The 21,053-nt window shown below is 39.5% G+C and overlaps 2 protein-coding genes across 3 annotated transcripts in view; one reads left to right on the top strand and one right to left on the bottom strand.

The window, feature by feature from the left end:
* Positions 1-21,053, bottom strand: part of LOC107758022 (synapsin-2-like) — a 91,938-nt gene that overhangs the window by 5,191 nt on the left and 65,694 nt on the right. For both annotated transcript variants that reach the window (XM_016575669.1, XM_016575662.1), the window contains exons 6-8: positions 2,192-2,254; positions 1,502-1,644; positions 1,083-1,157 (exon numbers count right to left, since the gene is read on the bottom strand). In XM_016575669.1, the coding sequence (XP_016431155.1) occupies positions 1,083-1,157; positions 1,502-1,644; positions 2,192-2,254 (281 nt within the window). The remainder of the gene's footprint in view (positions 1-1,082; positions 1,158-1,501; positions 1,645-2,191; positions 2,255-21,053) is intronic.
* Positions 3,609-10,692, top strand: LOC107758084 (metalloproteinase inhibitor 2). Its single transcript, XM_016575744.1, has 5 exons — positions 3,609-3,824; positions 6,784-6,878; positions 8,396-8,501; positions 9,576-9,697; positions 10,301-10,692. Exons 1-5 carry the CDS (start codon positions 3,701-3,703, stop codon positions 10,502-10,504), a joined length of 651 nt encoding a protein of 216 aa, XP_016431230.1. The 5' UTR covers positions 3,609-3,700; the 3' UTR covers positions 10,505-10,692.

The raw sequence follows: 21,053 nt of genomic DNA, 5'->3' as shown, positions 1-21,053 counted from the left end.
GACCTGAAGGCCGCTATCAAAGCAACCTGGGCTTCCATTACACCTGAGCAGTGCCACAGGCTGATCACCTCCATGCCACGCCGCATTGATGCAGTAATTCATGCAAAAGGAGCCCCTACCAAGTATTGAGTGCATGTACAGTAAATGAACATACTTTCCAGAAGGCTAACAATTCACTAAAAATGTTTTTTTTTTTATTGGTCTTATGAAGTATTCTAATTTGTTGAGATAGTGAATTGGTGGGTTTTTGTTAAATGTGAGCCAAAATCATCACAATTAAAAGAACCAAAGACTTAAACTACTTCAGTCTGTGTGCATTGAATTTATTTAATACACGAGTTTCACAATTTGAGTTGAATTAATGAACTTTTCCACGACATTCTAATTTATTGAGATGCACCTGTATATGTATGTATGTATGGAATGACAGATATACAGTAGAATGTACTGCATGTTGGCTTGCTTATTTTTCCTCAAGAGCATGATTTATTTAAGTGCACATGTCATACTAATGGCCCTGATAGCACACATACATCTGGAGACATCTATTGGATGTGCGTTGTTCAGACGTTTCCAGTCAGATGCTAAATAAAGGGTTAGAAAATGTCTTTAAGTTGTTTATGATTTAGAATGTATGTAAAACTGCCTTCTTTTTTAAACAGATGTTTTTCTGATGACGCGCTTTTTACCAGATATCTTGGCACCTCTGAGTGATTACGGAGTTTCAGTTTTATCGACTATTTCATCATGAATTTAGCATCTTTATCTCCAGTCAGTCATCTAATACACATGCACATTCCTGAACAAAACCAGGTGACGCCTTGCAAATAAGACACTTGGCTCTTTTTAATGACATTTTATGACCTCCTTTCTGCTGTCATAATGCAATTTTTATTAGGACAATTTTTACATTATCTATTAAAAGTTTACCAAAGCAGTGCACTAGCATAAATATGCCATCAAAGGTAGCACACTGTACCTGTACATGGACTTAAAGACACAGACCTCATAGAGTCTGTAAAAGCCTCAGTATATTTGGACCAATACAGTTAATCGAAAGCGTTTCTTTCTCTATTACTCACTTGTCAGTCATGGCTACTTGCTCCAGCATGGCAGAGCCAGTGTTCGATTTCCAGTTGCCAGATATGGATGTTCTCCTGTGAATTGAAATCATTTATCAATTCACATTCAGTCCGCGCAATGATTTCACCAATCATTATCAAAGGAATTCTTCACCAAAAATGATAATTTGCTATTGCATGAAATCAGAAGATGTATCGACTGCTATTATAATACGTTTATGGTCATTTGTGCATGCTTTTTGAAGCTTGAAAGCCTCGGTTCCCATTAATTGTCATTTCGTGGATCAGTAAATTCATCAAAATCCTCCTTTTACAGTGTGTTCCACGGAAATAAAGAGAGTCTGTGAGGTTTGGAATGACTTGAGGGTCTACCAGCTTGACATAGATTACTGTAAACTGCGTCGTGCGCCTGTACTTACATGTAAGCTTTGTAGTCAGAACCGATCTTCTGGACCCTGATGTCATATTTAGCATCAATGAAAGGCTCTGTGGTCGTGTAGGTTTGAGTGATGGCCACAACACTTGCAATGTCTTGGAAGTCACTGTGATTGTCGACTTTCACCTGCCAAGGCAACGTACCATTGATATGTTGTCATGTTGTTAACGGGCTGAGAGACATAAGTTGGGTGAAGTGTGTAATTTCAGTGAAATCAGCAGCTTCGAAAGAAAGCAAAAGCAAAAAAAGCAAAAAAGGTAATCCCTTCCCCAAACCAAAGCCATGGTTAATACATTGGGTCTCATTCGCTAATGGTTGAATGGATTATTAAAACATTTAGAACAAAAGTTATTGATGAATTATGATTTGTGAATATGTTTATATTTCAGATTTCACACACAAATTTGTGCATACACACTGCTAATGAATGAGACCCAACACTATTGTGACTGATACAGTTAACTAACTGAATGCAATGTCTAATGGGGACCATCAAAATAAAGTGTAATCAAACTATTAAAGACATTTTGCTAATTGAAATGAGCTCAAATTAAAATGGAGACAGAGAAAAAATAATCTAATAACATGTAAAATTACAAAAAAGTACTAAAAATGACAACAACAAAAAAAAAACTTAAAATGAAAATGTAAAAACAAAATCATTTTAGCATACCTTCCCCATTCCAGAATGAGCGTGTCCGATCTTCACCACCGCAGGGAATGTTGGCATTGAGATCTGAAACACAGATTCATTGTTTTCATTGTTGACTTTCATTAATAAACTTATCCATGTTTGGATTAGTTACTGACTTCATGCAAGGATCCAGGAACTGGTCACGACGTTATTTAATCCCAACTATAGGCCAATAAATCTTTCAGTGTTTCAACTTCAGTTAGTCATTTATTAGGCATTGCTGCAGTGTAGTGCTTCAGACTGGCTCATCATATCCAGTCTATCAATCAAGCGTGTGTGAACAAGACGAGTTTTATGTCCTAAAAACCAGCGACTGATTGCTAACACTGCATGCAACATGACAACCAATTTGACTTCCATAATCTGACATTTCTGAGAGCATAACAGCATTTAACCAGACTATCTTTTCTCCACAGGGAACTGATAGCATAAAGAGTGTATTTCATATTGGAGTCAGATCTGAATCGATACGCCACTCCTGAAACTCCACTGGCACAAGAGCATCTCCACCTGTCACAAATTCAGCCTCTGTGGCTCCCTCCGATCACCACCAGAGGGAACCATCACCGGAGTACTGAGCGATCCTTTCGGACTCCAATTCCCACAACGCCCCATGCCTGAGACTAATCACCTGCACAGGTGTTTCCTATTGCCCGGTCTATTTAAACTGTGCCTTCCCTGCTCTCTTTGCGAAGTCTTGTTTTGCCTTGCAGACATTTCTGAGCGGTTTCCCTGTGTTGAGTATCTGTTGATTACCTGGACTGTTTACCCGTTTACGATTGCTTGCTGCCTACCTATTCTGACCCTGCCTGCCTTGTTGATTCCTGCTATTGTTTGTCTGCCGCCTGCCTCGACCCTGATTACGAACACCGTTTACGATTCTGCCCAGCCTTCGTTGTGTCTAACACCAGTTACCGATCTATGCCTGTATGACCTGCCTTGTGAACTAATAAAGCTGCACATGGATCCTAACGCCACTGCCTCTCTGTTACACCACCGATCCTAGAGTGTGTGTGTGCACTGGTTTGGGTGGTTTATGAGGACACTTATTTGTATAATGACATGGGTATGACACAGGTATTTCAATATGAAGGTGGTTTATGAGGACACTACCTGTGTCCCTGTAATTTAAAAGGCTTAAAAAAACATACTAAAGGGTGTTTTTTTTGAAAATCTAAAAATGCACAAATTTTTCTGTAAGGGGTAGGTTTAGGTGTAGGGCGATATAAAATACAGTTTGTACAGTATAAAAACCATTACACCTATGGAGAGTCCCCATGAACCACTAATACCAACGTGTGTGTGTGTGTGTGTGTGTGTTTGTAGAGGGTGGGGTTTGTTAAGTTAGAAGGGTGGTCCTTTCCTCAGCCAGAAATGAAAGCTATAAGACACCCGCAGATCCTAGAGAGAGATCATCACTACAGACGGAGGGGAGGAATCATTCAGGGCCACAAGAAGTGTATTTTATATAGTTGATCATTTCTGAGCATGTCTGCTGCTGTGACTCTAGGGCTGCTGTTCTTCCTCTCTGCGGGACTGAACGAGCAGGTGGCCGAGGGCTGCAGCTGTGCTCCAGGACACCCTCAACAGCTGTTCTGCATGTCTGACATAGGTACGTCAATCAAACTGGAGTTTATGCTCTTTTATTTTCATAACTTTGCCAAAGTATAGTGCCGGTCTTCAGGATGGTGTGACAAATCTATCAAGAACATTACACTGTTACAGTTTAATATTCCATAAACATTTGCACTAAATGAAATACCTGTTATCAAAACCCAAATTTTGTCCATCAACAATGAGGAATAGCACGAAACGGCTAAATCTCAACAGACTTAGGTTCAGGACAATGTCGTGAACTGCAATGTGGCAAACATATTAAGTTTGTAATTATTGTGCAAATATGATAATATGATCAGAATCAAGGTGATATTTAGTTGTTGCCTCGTTAATGAAAGAGCAGTCACCTTATTTTACAATGATCTGGTGTACCAATTAACCTTATTATAACAGCATAATTACACAGTAGTCAGAAGCTGCTCTCAGTTCTCTGTAATTATGAATAAGCTGATATTCAAACTGCTGTTGTAATAAGTCACAGTTCAATGATCCAACGGAGTGGCATTTACTTTTTAATTAGCTCTGGGTTTGGCTTTAAAAATAGGTGTATTGATTTGTGATGTGATTGATATAATTTGAACTTAAATAAAATCATGAATGAGGTCATTGACTATTGGAATGCTTTCTTACTTTCTCGAAAGTGAAAGTGTTTTTACTTACAAGTGAAAGACGTCTAGTCAAAAGACAGAAACAAAATATTGATATTCAAGATGTATTCTCTGAAAACAAGTCTTAATGTCTTATTTATTTTGATTCTCAGGTAAATGTATCTTATTTTAAGAATGTTGAGATATTTTCTGAAAAACAAGACCGGCATCTGATTTTTGTAGTGCACTCATTAAAATGTTCTGCTAAACAAGTTTCACTCAGAGAATGAAAGAGTTGTTTTGAATCCCTGCTTCAGTGCGTCAGAGCTGCTTTGGCATTCCATTCTTTGTTCTGGAACAATAAGGCATGGAATGACCGGCATGAGACACACAGATTCCTGTAGTATTCTTTGAACGAATACAGTAAATCCACATAATCCATCAACTAGAAAACAACTATGGCATCAGTGTACCATCCCACTCATTTATAACCCATAGATGTTTTATTTTAAAGGAACAAGCTGTAAATCAATGACACATTCTTTCATCTTGGCAAACTGAACTCCTAGCAGAAGATGTTAAAGGGTCAAAGTCAAATAAAGTCTTTGTCTGAGATGACCACTTTCAGCAAATAATTTAAATTTAATTACACAAAAAATTTCAAGTAGTGTAAGCATGTAAAAAGATATAAAATAATTTTCCTTACTTGAACCCATTTGTATTGAAAAAGAGTGAATTTATGTCAATGAGTGTATTTTTTTAAAACGAGATTGCAAGAAAAATATATATGTCCTTGAACAATAATGTCATTTAGGTTTTAAACCATTGGACAACCTAAGCTAACCTTGCCATTGTCGTGAGTTGTTTGCGGGCAGGGAAAAGTTGAGGATCGTTTAGTAGGAAACACTCGTAAGCACAAGGAAAATGCAGAAGAATAGCAAACCAACGTATAGTAACTGAAAGAACAACTGAAAAGGAGGGCAACAAGTACACAGACCAAATGAGAAACTAAACGAGACACAGGTGAACAAAATTAGTAACTATAGCAACAATTATTGATGGTCACCTTTGGTTCCCTTTGCAACACATCAACTATAGCAGTCATTAGAGCTTTGTTGTAATCCTGTAATCCTTACTTTGTAGTAATCCTGAAGACCTTGATTAGCGTGTTCAGGTGTGTTTGATTAGGGTTGGAGCTAAACTCTGCAGGAAAGTGGATCTCGAGTTCCAGATTTGAGGACCCCTGCATTAGAGTATTAGTAGACTGTCTGCTTAACTGCTAACACTTTATTTTGATGGTCCCGCAATAGACAGTCTACAGTATGTGCAGCTGAAAAGTCTAAAGTATACAGTTGCAGAACGTCTAAAGAGGACCATCAAAATACAGTGTAAGTGAACATACTCAGAAACCTAGGAACCAACACAACAGGAACTAAACACATGAAAAGAGAAACCATGAACAACAGATAGAAATAAACTTCAAAATACGAGTCTCTGAACACAAAACACAGGCAAATCTTGACATCCATAGCATGAAAATGTACTTTATAAAAAACGTAATGACCTTGAACCACAGTCATGAGAATCTGCTGGACTTCTGGTTGTTATATACCACGACTTTGATTGAAAATGGGACACAAGTTTTTTCTGCTATTAGTTGAAATTCTAAATAATGTTCACATACAAGACAATAAAATATAGTAAAATGTACCAAATAAAGCCAGATTAAAGCTTCAAGATATATTTTAAGAGCTCTTGTAGGTAATTGCATGTGGGTTATCTGGGAACGAGTTCACAGCCTCTTTTTCAGCTACAGTAAATATCAGGTACATCTAGCTGGATTATGTATTTAGTATTTAGTAATTTCTTTGTATTCTTTGGGCCCTATCATACACCCGACACAATGGGGCGCAAGTGTTTTTGCTAGTTTCAGCCCGACACAGTTCTCATTTCCCTGTCCTGCGCCACGTTGTTTAAATGGCAAATGCATTTCGCCCATTTGTGCGCCCATGGGCATGCTGGTCTGAAAACGAGGTGTGTTCAGGCGCATTGTTGGCGCGTTACTATTTTGAGGAACTGAAAATAGACTGCGCCGTTGACCAACTCAAACCTGGTCTAAAGTCTGGCGCAATATTTTAAGTGGATTCGGACACGCCCTGAATGCACCTGAGCCGTGCGCTTTAGACCATATGCTTAGATCGTTAAAATAGGGCCCTAAGTATCACAGGGGATTCACAATGTATAGATAGATAAACATGACTGTGTAAGTGTGTGATTCTAAAAGAAGAAATTGATTTCACTGAAATGATTCCTTTAATGCTTTCCGTGTCACACACTAGTAATAACAACTAACTCATTTCTGATTAGTGATGCGAGCTGAGGTAACTGGGGAGAAGATCATATACAGCGATGAATATACACCTGGCATGGGAAAAATTCAGTATGAAATCCAAGTGATAAAGGTGAGCTAAAGTACTTGATGTTCACATAAATGTAATGTGGGGAATATTTTTGCTATTTGGCCTTCCGTCCAAGTAGTCCATCATTTAAATGGAGGCAGAGTTACAATCTCTTTGGGATTCTTGTGGATTAACTGGTAGAGTATAGACTGATAAAGGTAGCATGGGTATCTAAATATGAAAACACACTTCAGATCAAAGAAAAAAAATTTTCACAGATATGCTCTGCCTCCCCGAAGACAGACCAGATCATTTGAACCATTTGGGGAAGTAGTCTCCATTCTCCTTCCGCTACATTGCCCCTGGACAGCATGCAATTCATAATGCAGATTCCTGTCTGTCTCAGAGGGGAAGGAGCCACGTCCACGCACTTCGTAAAAGTGCGGAGGCCAGAGACAGTCTGAATGGCAGGATTGTATAAGCCACCCCCTTGAACGCACATTTCAAGAATGGTCTGTTATGAGGGGCTATGTGGATGTGAAAGTAAGCCTCTTTCAGATCCATCGATAAAAACCAGTCCCCAGGGCATATTTGCGTGAGCATCTGTTTCAAAGTCAGCATCTTGAACGGCCGCTTCATCAGCTCGCAGTTCAGATGCCTGAGATCGAGAATGGGCCTGAGCTGTTTTGGGAACGAGGAAGTAGCGGCTGTAAAAGCCTGACTAGCTGTTCGTCTGAGGAACCGTCTCCAAGGCTCCTTTTGCAAACAAGGCTTGCACTTCGGACTGGAGAATGTGAGCATCGTTGCCCTTTACCGAAGTTTGAATAATACCTCTGAAGCGAGGTGGTCTGTGAGTGAACTGGAGCGAGTAACCTCGTTCTATGATGTTTAGATCCCAACTTGACACATCCACAATGGCTTTCCAAGCCTAGAGCCGGGTGGAAAGCGGTCTGAGTTTCTCGATTGACAGGTGATAGAGTGACTCTTCTACGGTGAGCAGCAGGCTGAGCTTCTTGCTTCGGCTTCTTTCTTCAGAGTAGAGCGAGGAGATGATCTTCGTCACTGAAGGAGAACATTTCTGATGAATGGTGCTTTGGCTCTCCCCTTTTGGCAGGTTGAAGCTCCATTTATTCATGCAGATACACAAACGTGAACAAATCAGGCTTCACAATCAGAGTAAACATGAGATTCCCCATAAGCATGTTAAACGCAACAGGAGAGACCGTTCAATAGGAAACTCCATCGGTGACAGAAATGGAGAAAAAAACCTTGGGAGAAACTGACAAAGACTAAAGTTGACGCAGTTCGCTTTTAGTGACCCAAGTTCAAATCCACCGTTTTCCAATCTCATTTTTCTCTCTGTGCCCATCCTATGTCAATTTACAGAGGATTAAATAGAAATTATTTTTTAGCAGACCCAAAATGGTTGTTTAGGGTTAAGATTAATTATGATATACATCTTTACTGATTATACACTACAGTGCACTGAGGTTCAAATAGCCAAATAAAAATGTAATATGGTGACTTAGCAAAAATGATAGGAATAAAGGCTACCAGCAACCAAAATCTTGTTTTTGCAGGTGTTCAAGGGTTTTGATAGAATAAAGGAAATTCAGCATGTCTATACGAATGAGATGTCTTCAATGTGCGGTACTAGACTGGGTCGTGGACAGTATCTGCTTTCAGGTAAAAGGATTTAAAATGTTTTAACAAATTACCACATTTTTCTTGAGAGTTTATTGTAATAAAGAAAAAATCCTTTGAGAATGGAAAATGTCTTCCTATAGTCTAGAAGAGCATTGATTACCTCTAAGGCCAAACTCAAGCTGTGTTTCTACTGTCTGGCCAGTAATCCCATAGTGCTACTCTAAAACCTGCCTCCACAGAACAACATCACACAAACCCTCCATTTCACCAGCAAGGGCAAGATTAATGAAAACTAGAATGAGCTCAGTAGTGCACATCAATCATGCTGAATCAACATATTTCACATAAAAAAGAGAACACACATACTTGTTCAGTCACCCCTGCGTTCATTTATTTGCTCATAGGAATGCACAAAACAACTCCATTAGGGCTTTTAAGTCCAAAGACGTACACATTAAGAAAGATGCTAATAAACTCTTGAATGTTTATGCCATATTTCTTTATAAAGAACGATCAGTCATATTAATTTTCCACTAAATAATGCAACCTGAGGAGGTTTGAGCTGACTAACAGAAATCTGGAGTTATGATGTAATTTATTAAATATGTGGATGCAAAAGTCCAGTACCAACAAAGACACAGGGAAGAGACAGAAGAAATATGAAACCGAATAAATAGACAAGTATAATATATGTTCTTCAGCTGGTCTCTGATATTTTCATGAGCATAATGTGCACTTATTATGGCAATGGTTAGCATACATTGTCTTTAGCATTGTGTGTACTTCTATAAAAATATATTTCTGCCTCATATGGTGATCACCATCGGATTGCAAGTTATTTCAGACACTTGCTGATGTCTGAAAGTGAGTTTTGCAATGAAAATCGTTTAAATGTCTTAAAAGTTTACATTATAGCTGGTAGCCTGATATGAAAACATGGGAGATGAGCAGCAGTTCTGACCATCTCCTGACTTATATAAACCTACATATTCAAATTGATCTGCCCCTAAACACTGTGAGAGGGTGATTCTCTGGCTAACATTATATAGGTGGACCTCAGGGAAAATAAAACAATATTGAAATTTGTGATACTGTATGTTTTTTATCTCACAGGAAGCATCGCGTCTGAGGGATTCTTCGTTTCAATGTGCGACTATCTTGCGCTCTGGGACAGACTCTCCTTAATGCAAAAAAAGAACATCAAACACAGATATCTGATGAGCTGTAGCTGCATGGTAATAAAATATGTCATATATTTATTTCAACCCAGTTGACAATGATCCAAACATTATGACCACTCAATTACCAAACAAAAATATCATGTCATTCCACTGAATTACTTTTCTGTACATGTAATATTAACCAATATTATCAAGGGACTTGATAATACACACGGACAGGAAAATAGGGGTTATGCGCAACAGTTATCATAACCAATGTCCATCACATATGCGGACTGATATCTAAATGTTTTTTATTTTTATTGTTTTCACTAACATTTAGATATAAAAATTTAATAAAACGTCAACAATAAAAACAGCTAGCTATAGTTTAACTGATTATCTTAAAAGTTCATAGATATCGCTATTATTTATTACGGCTGTTAGCACGTTCTCCGACAAGTGGAAGCGATGAGACCTGTTTTCCGTGTTTGGTCAGGTGATGTTCGACATATACCCTAAAGCCAATTAACAAAACTTAAAGAGAAAGAAACATGCATGCTAATAAGCAACTAATTAATATTGAAAACTGGTACATAAAGTGTTACCAAAATATTATATTATATTATATTATAGTATATTGCAGTATACTAATCTCTGAAATTGTCTTCTCTACAGATTTCTACCTGCACCGAAAAGCCCTGTCAACCTAGCACAAAAAATGAGTGTATACTGACAAACTTGTCATCCTTATGGTCATTTGAGGATAGAGAACCAATTCACGAGTCTGCCTGCATCAGACACAGCGATGGCTCCTGCGGCTGGTATGGAGGAACCGGCAAACCTTCTGAAAATGACACCATGGACGTGTCTGATGTCTGACGGCCGAGAGCATGAGTGGTTTCCCACTGTAAAAGAAGTTGCTTGATGCTGTCCATGAAGACAGAAGACAGTTCAAATGTAAACACATGCAAGCCATTTAACCTGCTATACTTTCTTATAGACACACAGAACACCTTAGCTACTATCGCCTAGCAACCACACAGCCCTGTCCCAAATGGAACACTTCATGTGCACTTGCGGTCTTACAGACTTAATATGGCCGCCGCGTGCGCGTGTCCGTTAAGTCCATGAGACCGTAGGGTGTCCCATTTGTCATTTTAGTGTTCAGAAGGGTGCTCACGAGCGCCCCCTTTGCGGCCGTAATGCGCCCTCTATCCGCACTGGTGCGAGCTCCGCAGTAGACTTCTACCCGACAGTCAAAGCGGCATTACGTCACGAAAGTGTGGACTCAGAGGAAGACTGCGAGGGTTTAGGGTGCCATTTGGGACAGGGCCACAGAACACTCTAGCTTTGCCTGGCTAATCAGTGACTTGCATTATAATTAACAGTGTTGGATTATTAGCATGTCATAGTTATACTGCAATATGATGACATATCCTCTCCATTAGGTCCCAATCATTTGAATTTCTATTTAAAAATGAATAAAGAAAAATGAATAAGCTAATTCAGCTTGCTTCTTTTTTTTGGGATAAAAAATGGGTTTTGGGCTTAAATGGTTTATTTGCATGTATCTGCTGTAACACAGACACAAATTACAAAGAATGTGCAATTGACCTTTTGCACATTTACAGGCCTAAATTAATCTTTACAATTTTACATTTTATCCGTGGTCCTTGGTGATTCATAAAATTCAAGTCCACGACTATAAATGTCCTGATGATATATTGAGGTCTTATGAAGTGAAACGATCGGTCTGTGCAAGAATCTGAACATTATTTACAACATTTCCACCTGTAATCCAGAGCCTCAGTCAAATGGGGAAGTCCAACCAATTTGACGATTCAAAAAGTTCATTAAGAGATCGTAAAACTGATCCATATGAATTGAGCGGTTTAGTCCAAATTTTCTGAAAAGACTTGATAACTTCATATGATGAAAAAATATAATTTTTTAGGGTGCGGGTGAGCTAATGAATGTCAATTTTCATTTTTGAGTCAACTATCCATTCAAAGCACCCAATAATGATATGAAACGTGGATGTTTTACATGTCTAAAGCATATAAAATTAATAAACTAGTCTTCATCAGCTCACCTTTTTACATAAACCATAAGACACCATAATAATGTCTCCGGTTACTGGTGCAACCTCAGTTCCCTGAAATGAGGGAACGAGACGTTGCATCAGAAGCTGACACTTTGGGGAAACACTTTTCTCCTAGAAATACTAAAGTCTGATTGAATCACGCTATTGCCTTGCAATAGCCAATGGCATTCAAGCGAGCGAATTCGGGGCAGCCACAACCCCTATATAAGGCAGTGCTGAACGTCATTTCCACAGAACCTTTCAACTGAATAAGCAAGTTACGAAAAATAATAAGGCATCTGGTTTGCTCATTTCAGGGAACCAAGGTTACGTCAGTAACTGGAGACATTCCCTTTCAATATGTGTTTTGATGTCACATCAGAAGCTGGCGCTTTGGGGAACGTGTCAAATCATGCCATGTTTAAGCCATTAGCCAAACAGTATGAACATACATATCTTTGGATAGTAACTCACAGTTATTAGGCACATAACGGTAAGATCATCAGACCTTGCTGAACACCAGCATTCCTGGGGTTCATTGTAATGAATTTGACCTGTTATGACGTCTATGCTATCAGACCTGGTTGAAACTCCGCACCCAATGGGGTGTGGCACTTACTCAGCTACTTTAAATGTGTTCATTGAGTAGTACCAACCAGTGACAGAAAGCGGCGAACCTGGCACTATGCAGCTGTACATTCTAAGGGACAGCTGTATAATGCTCAAGGAATAACAGCAAACAGCAATTTGAATGGGCTACATGCCATAAAACTAGCTCTTCTGCACCGACAGGATCTGAGAAGTTAGCAAAGAAACATCCTGATTGAAGAAACTGGCAATGGTATTTTATGAAGCCTATCCTGCTGCAAAGCAAATGTCCTTGAGGAGGAGGAGTCCATACCCCTTGTAAAGTGGGCTCGAAAACCTATAAGGCATTTCACATTGTGTGAGCCACAGTATAAGCCAGGGCTATCACATCCACAATCCAATGGGATAGCACCTGCTTTGATACAACCAACCTTTTAGTGTGGCCACCCAATAGATAAAGAGCTGCTCAGAGAGCCTTAACTGTCTAGTACACTCAACATAAACGCATTGAGCGCACTTGGGATAGAGTGGATGTGGAGGGGGGATTTCCCCCATCACAGCTTCACTTGGGGTAAAAGCTGTTAGAGGACTCTGAATGAATTTGAGAGCACCTAGGGGACTTTGGTGACCCTGCAGTCACCCAGGCCAAAATCCATGCAGAACTCATAACTGAAACACAGTGTATATCACCCATTCACTTTACTGATACTGGTGCTAGTAAGTGGTGTCTCATAAGAGAGCACTTTTAATGAAGCCGACTGTAGCGCCTCAAATGGCATCAAAGGTTTTAGGACCAAGGCCAAATCCTAAGTGGGGATTGTGGATGGGCGAAAGGGGTTTAACCGTCTCGCTCTTCGTAGAAATATGACGGAATCGGGGACTTCACAGGGTCCACCTTCTTTGAGTTGCACTAGTTCTCATAGATTCTCCTTTTATGGACATAAAGGTGCTTTATAGAAAGGGCTCTCGCTTCAGTAATTATATTCAGCATGCGCTAAGGGAGAGTACCTAACACTGGCGAGCTTTACTAAGCGGCCAGACATGCAGATCCCGTAAATCTGGATTGGGATGCCAGATTGAGCCTCCCACTGAAAAAAGAGGTCCCACCTTAGTATGGATATGACAGTCACAAGCTGTTGTAGTGTCTGTTTACTTGAGCATGGAGGGCATACAGTCGCCGTCCTAACACATAAAAGACAAGTGTCTGACACAGGGCAATTCACCAGGCCACAGTCCCACATGCTACATCAGTTAGAGAATGCTACTCATACCCCTTTTCCACCAGCATGAACCGGGTGCTAGTTCAGAGCCAGTGCTATTGCCGGTTCGGAGTTGGTTCAACTAGCGAGCCTTCTAAGAACCGGTTTGCCTTTCCACGGGCTAGAGAGCCACCACAGAGCCAGGTTTTACATTACTGAATACGTCTCATCTTTCCCAGTAATGCTATTGTGGAAGCGCCAAACACAACAGACTTGTTCCTAGATGCATCGCGCCATGCAGACCGATCGGCGCATGACACAAAGCACCACAAAAGTGATCCAAAAGCATAAAGAGAGTCGTCTGCTTTCCAATCACTCCTGCGGCACCTCGACCGGTCCACACAGCGCCAATGCAGCCCGAACAAGCCTAAACACACAATCAACTGTGGTGTACGTTGCATTGCTATTGATGTTCATGGCTTTGTGAATCTACATCGGCATCCAAACATGGCGAATTCAACATGTTTGTGTTTAGCTGCTATTTCAAAAATGGCGGTCAAAGGTTTCTGTTCGTCTTGTTGGTCACGGTAACTCAGCCCCTGACGCAAGAGGTTCTTACTTCTAGACCAGCAATGGTTTGTTGCTACTTACAAACCACTTTTCCTGGTTCGGAGCTGGTACTTTGGCTGTCGAAAAACAAAGAACCGATTTGAAATTAGGCTCTGGCTCCGAACCAGCACTCAAACTGCCTTGGTGGAAAAGGGGTATCATATAAACTATGTCAGAAAACAACCCAACCCAACACAGAAAACAACCCAACCGCTGGGTCAAAACAACACAATAGCTGGGTTTGTCCCTTTTTAACCCAGCATTTTTTAGAGTGTAGGGGCTGTTTGAACATGAGTGTAAACATAATTCAGATCCACTGATATAACACAGTTCCATGGCCAATATGTACGAGTGTCCATTTTGGTGCTCATTTGAACAACGTAACAGAAGCTGCAGCATTTCTTTGAATGAGAGCAAAGTGGCATTTGTCATAGCTGCACTGAGCTACCAGACCTATTTGAACATCATCAGTTAATGACAACAAAGTTGTGGCAGTCCCAGCACTATTGCCTGTATCACAGTAATGCTGAGCTATCAGACCTGGTTGAATACCACACCTAAATGACAGAAAAGCAGCAGCAGTGTTGGTGCTTTAACCATCACAGGACTTATCGATATAATCCCTAAATATCAATAAGACAGTAGTCATGTCGGGGTCGCAGATATTTCTTTGCTCAAACTCAGCAAGGAAGTAAGTATAGCTTGGGAGTGCCCCTATGAAAGGTGGGCTCACATTAAAATAAAGCTCAACTCAACAACAGAAGAGGATGATGGGTGGTTGAGTAGCAGAAGCCTTTGATACTATAATCAGTAGGAACTATAATCAGCCAATCATCCAGCATGCAAACTCCACTCATTTTACAGGGGGAGAAAGCTGCGTTCAAACATTCCATGAATGCACACATTCATTGCAAGGACTGCAAAGTGGTACGCTGTACCCATGAAACAATCTCGGAAACACTTGTGATTCTGAATATGAAAGATAATTAGTCCTCCAGCCAGCCAGAGAGACGATCTGATTAGCAAAACTCAGGTTTGGTAGCTGACTCGGGCTCTATGCAAGAGGATGAAGCTGGGCTAGACCACAGTTGCACAGAGCACATATGATGAAGACTGCATAAACAGCAGCACAGCCAGTGTCTTATCCTAGGAGGGCTATGAGCATCGTCGCAAGCAAAACTGCATGCATATAGAAAAACAGCGGTAAAGTAGGTGCTCATCACAGAAGGCAATGAATGGAGTCAGCACCTGCATATACAGTGCAAGCAATCTACACTTCCTTATGAAAACAGCGGCACAGCTAGTGCCTCATCATAGGAAGGTAACGATCGGCTCAAGCGCTTAGGCTCTAAACACGGCAGACATCCACTCTGAGGTGGGAGGCTGTTTATATTGTATGAATGAGCAACTGGAGCATTTTGAGCTTTATGCAAGACAGCTTGACGGGGTGTCTGTGTATATTAACATCTAGCGGATGAAGCGCTTTGTGTTCTGAATACAGTTTATACAGTGAGAAAGAGTGAGCAACTGGAGTATTTTGTGTGTGTGTGTTTTTTTCTTCATATATCAGGTCCTGAAGGTTCACCGGAGGAGTCTGAAACTGTCCCTGGGGAAGAGCACAGGTAGTTCATGTGGAATCGAGGCACACTGATACAGAATCAGCGTGACCTCATCCCCTGACTCTCTTGCTTCTGGCTACCACTGCTTCAGGGCAGAAGTGGTAGTGCTAAGAATAATATACATACTTTATTTTACAAATGTGAAGACAGGTAACATATTGTGGAAAAGTGTGTGTTTACAATTCAGTTGGTTTTACTGTAGGCCCTAATTTAAATTCTCTTTCTTGTGTAATCTGGCGAGATTGGTTGAGTTGATATGGGTCTTTATCATCTATTCATTCATTTATGTACTTGTGGTTTCATTTGAATAAACATGGTACTTCTATGTTTCGTGCAGAATCTTCTAAGAGTTTGAAACAAGGACTTTTATTTTGACAGTAGGGCACCCTGAAACAGGAAGGCCTACTGAAGTGTAAGAGCCAATCCAGGAAGTAGCAGAGTAGCATGCATGTTACGAGTAGTGATGCAAAGTCCGATTCATTTCCGCGAACCGGTACTTTTCGGACAGATCGGCTCATTGAACCGGTTCAAAAAGCCAATTCATCGGTTCCTGACGTCATCAAGCAATAACGTCTCTACGCATTTATTTTCTAACAACTCTGTGCCATATTGTATCAATGAAAAATTCAAATAAGTAATTTGTGTCAACGCATATTGAAACATTCAAAAATAAAGTTATTTGTGTGAAAGCATATTGCTGATTATTGCCATATAATTCACTTAAGTTAATGGTGTTTGTGGTCACAGTTTCATTCGTGGATCCTCAGATACGACTGACTGAGCAATATTGACTAGCCTACAACTTGGATAAGATTCCTAAAAGTTTCACACCTACAGCACACATTACAGACATTGATGCACAAACGCGGATATGTTCTACATGTCTACAGTATAAAGAATGAATAAACCAGTCTTATAAACTCCTTGATTTCGCTTAATCAACTTTAAATATTATATGCATGCACAATAAACTATTGTAAAATTTATTTATATCACTTGACAAAAAGGTTTTTGCAGGTTTTAATAAAATGTAAATTAATAATAGTCATAATAAACAAGCATATTTCCAGTACGCGCCTCAGGCTTGCACAGTATCGTCAACTCACTCATCAGAATCTTCGGTAATCCTCGGCATACTTCGCCACGGCTCATTCGGTTCTTGTTGAGTCCTCGGTAATCCTCGGCAAACTTCGACAGCTGGTTGAACCGGCTCATTCAGTTCTTTTTGAGTTGGACGTGCTACTTGGCTGTGCGTCCTGCGTCATCAACCCGGAACTAAAGTTCGATTCAGTTCGATTTGTGAACCGGCTCAACCGGTTACTTCCTGAGAACCGGCTCAAAAGACCGATTCGTTCAAGAACATAACATCACTAGTTACGAGCTCCTGTTAGAACCAAATGGAACGTGTCTGGAATTATCAGTTTTTTGAGGATTGGTTTCAGATTGTTGGTTTTAATCTTCTCATTTGAAGTGGTTTATGGATTAAATGCCCATCTAAGATCAGGAGAAGACTTATTTTTGGGTCTTTCATCATGTATGGCAGAGTGGATTATTTCTCTTTTTTGGATAGTCTAAGGACTGAGGACTTGCACATAAGGACTATACATTTAACTGTTTGACCAAAGACTCTCGTTAAGTGTTTGTTTTTCTGATTTGATTGTGATTTGCGATGGCGCCGACGGTGATGGCTGCCTCCGTTTATTCACTCATACACTTATTTATCTAACACACATACTCAGTCTATATTTCAATTTGCACATAATATACCTGTACATACAACTGTCTATTGTTCTATACCTGGACATACAATTGTCGATTGTCGATTTGTATATTTTTTATTCCTTATTTTACTTGTTCTATTTTTTATTTATTTTTATTTTTTATTATCTGTGTTTTTTGTTCTGTCACTGTCATTCTGTTACACTGTGGAAGCTTCTGTCACGAAAACAAATTCCTCGTATGTGTAAACATACCTGGCAATAAAGCTCATTCTGATTCTGATTCTGATATTACTATATTTTGTAAGCTTACCTGCTTATTTCTGTCTTGGTTTTCTTTCAAGCCTTTATATAGCTGCTTTGCTATTCATTCATGCATAGTGAGTTTCCCGAACTTTAAAGTAACCACTGGTTTGCAACCTAGCTTTAGGTACAAAGGGTTCTGACTCTCATCACTTTGCAGTCAGGATAGCCAGGTCCTTCCAGCGCTTCATCCAAAAATTAAAATTCTGTCATTAATTACTCACCCTCATGTACCGTAATTTTACGAAGCTACGAGAATACTTTTTGTACACAAAGAAAACAAAAATAACGACTTTATTCAACATCTCGTCTCCTTTGCATCACCCTGGTGCCATTTTGGAGAGTATCCACTGAACGTAAACAGCGTATGCTGTTCTGTGTCAGCTGCGTCATGCGGATACATTGTTTTCATTCAAATCAAAGCGTAAACAACGTAGAAAACGTATCCGCATGGCGCAGGGCTCTGTAATTTCTTGTGTGCATTTGTTATATTGCTGTTGTAGTAGCAATATAACAAATTTTTTGTCTGTGTAGTACAGACAAAAAAGTTTATTATGTTTTATCAGCACTGTTCTATGGTTACATATTTATGATGTGTATTTTTATTTTTTAATTTTCTTTCCTTTTTCTTTTTAATTATTTCATTTTTAAATTCATTTAAACAAAAAAGAGTAATAAAGAGAAGTACAATCAAAACCTTATATTATAATCACATTGCACTTGAATAAAGTTGATGATGCAATCTTCCGGTTGTCCTGCAGGTGACCTCATAACTCTGTCTTCTTACGATGCACTGAGGGCTTTACGATTACTCCAGAGCGCTCGTAGTTCCCTTTCATGGGAACTTCGAACTGCATCCTCTAGGGGGAACCAAATCAGCATATTAGAATTATTTGATGCTGAAGACTGGAGTAACGTCTCAGGTTACTTATGTAACCATGGTTCCCTGAGTAGGGAACGAGACACTGCGTCCTCTAGGCTTCCTGCCATGCTTCGAATGCAAGCTTCAGACAAAGAAGTGAATGACATGTTCTCCCTGCGCCTATTTATACTATAGTCGCACCGGTAGTGACGTCATGGCTGTCGCCGGCCAACGTGTTGTTGGTGTTTTTTCAATGTATGCTTCAGACACGGGTCACGACGAGGCGTTCCCCATAGCGACCCCTAGAGGATGCAGTGTCTCGTTCCCTACTCAGGGAACCATGGTTACATAGGTAACCTGAGACAATCTGCGATGATTTTCAAGTGCTACTTAAGTTACGATGCTTTTGGGAAACAGACCGTTATACTAGATCAGTCGTACGATTGTTTTTATGATCGTCTTAGGCTTACGATGCTTTGGAGAAACGCAGCCCTGGACGATGACATCACTGAATCATCAATGAACTGACTTTAACTGATAAACTGACTGTTTTCTATCGTCCTCCTGCATTATCAGCACACACTTTGCCTGTTTGACTCTGTAAAGCTGCTTTGACACAATCTGTATTGTATGAAGCGCTATAGAAATAAAGGTGACTTGACTTGACAGCAGCATTATTTTGCAGGTCATTTTCAATAGATGCTTTTTTTGGACGGAGGATAAAGTCCTGAAAGTCACAGCCCACATGAAAAATACTATAGTAATTTATAGTAAATACTATAGTGTTTTTGAACCATAGCCTACTATAGTAAAAGTACTTGAATTAATTTGTTGTGGTAATTCTATAGTTGCTGTGGTAATATAACAACTATAGTAATATAAACAAATTGCTTTACCCAATACTGTACTAAGTTTTCTACAACTATATTATACTACAATACCTACACTACAGTTTACTGTAATAAAAACTAAAGTAGCCTATACTACAGTATTTATTACAGTTTATCACTATAGTTAATACTACAGTATGCTGTAGCATTCATTAACAGAGTGTTGTAAATACTATAATATATATAGTATAATACAATTTACTATAGTATGGTTCAAAAACACTATAGTCCTTTTTTCATGTGGGAGTGTGTTTCCAAAGTACCATGTACTCTTACTTGAAATGTCAAGGAAAATGTGATTCCTCATGATGGTTTACTGAAGTGTTTTATTCTGTTATCGCTCAATCTTGTATGCGGAACCACACTGGCTGACTGTAAGTTACCGTGGCCGAGAGAGCTCTGCAAATGAAAAAAATATAAAAAATAAAACATGCAAATAGAAAAACACCAGTAAATTATCAAAACATCTTCATCAGTTTGACAACATATGCGCTGCAAATATTCACAACACAACCAAATACAAAAACGCGCTGCAAATATATAGAGAACCGCAACAAGTGCCGAAGCTGGCTGGGACACGCTTCAGTGTCTACTGTGAAAGCTAAGATTTTGGATCATGAACATCTTGATCATATGATTCCACAGCTTTTTTTTTCTCTCTCTCGATATTATTAGCCTAAATAAGCTGACGAAATACACCTACTGTAAATGTAAGCTGGCTAAATTACTTTTACAACTTCCCTAACGAAAATTAACCATGGCTTTACTATTTAGAAAACATGGTTAAACCATGGTAATCACAAATTGCACTAAGTTTAACCATGGTATTTGTGTGGTTATACAAATGGTAGTCACCAAAAAAAAAAAAAAATTATGACGGTAAAATGGTAAACGCCAAAAACATAATTACTACACTTTTACTATAATAAAACCATGGTTAATTTTCGTAAGGGTTGTTGGGGTCTCCTTCAAACATTTGCGTTGTGGTATAGCCTACTGCTTGCGGTGCGTTTCTGTATTTAGTTGTGTTGTGAGTATTTGCAGCGTGTGTGTTGTCAAACTGATGAAGATGTTTCCTTAATGTGCTGTAGTGATGTTCGGTTCTTGAACGAATCGTTCTTCTGAGCCGGTTCTCGGGAAGTAACCGGTTGAGCCGGTTCACAAAACGAACTGAATCGAACTTTAGTTCCGGGTTGATGACGCAGAACGCACAGCCGAAGTAGCACGTCCAACTCAACAAGAACCGAATGAGCCGTGGTGAAGTTTGCCGAGGATTACCGAAGATTCTGATGAGTGAGTTGACGATACTGTGCAAGCCTGAGGCGCGTACTGGAAATATGCTTATTATGACTGTTATTAATTTACATTTTATTAAAACCTGCAAAAACCTTTTTGTCGAGTGATGTAAATAAATTTTACTGTTTATTGTTCATGCATATTATATTTAAAGTTGCTTAAGCGAAATCAAGGAGTTTATAAGACTGGTTTATTCATTCTTTATACTGTAGACATGTAGAACATATCCGCGCTTGTGCATCAATGTCTGTAATGTGTGCT

The sequence above is a fragment of the Sinocyclocheilus rhinocerous genome, unplaced genomic scaffold (genome assembly GCF_001515625.1).
Source record: "Sinocyclocheilus rhinocerous isolate Xijiao unplaced genomic scaffold, SAMN03320098_v1.1 scaffold1574, whole genome shotgun sequence".
NCBI lineage: Eukaryota > Metazoa > Chordata > Actinopteri > Cypriniformes > Cyprinidae > Sinocyclocheilus > Sinocyclocheilus rhinocerous.
The sequence above is the reverse complement of the archived record's forward strand: the minus strand, read 5'-3'. Positions and strand labels throughout refer to the sequence as shown.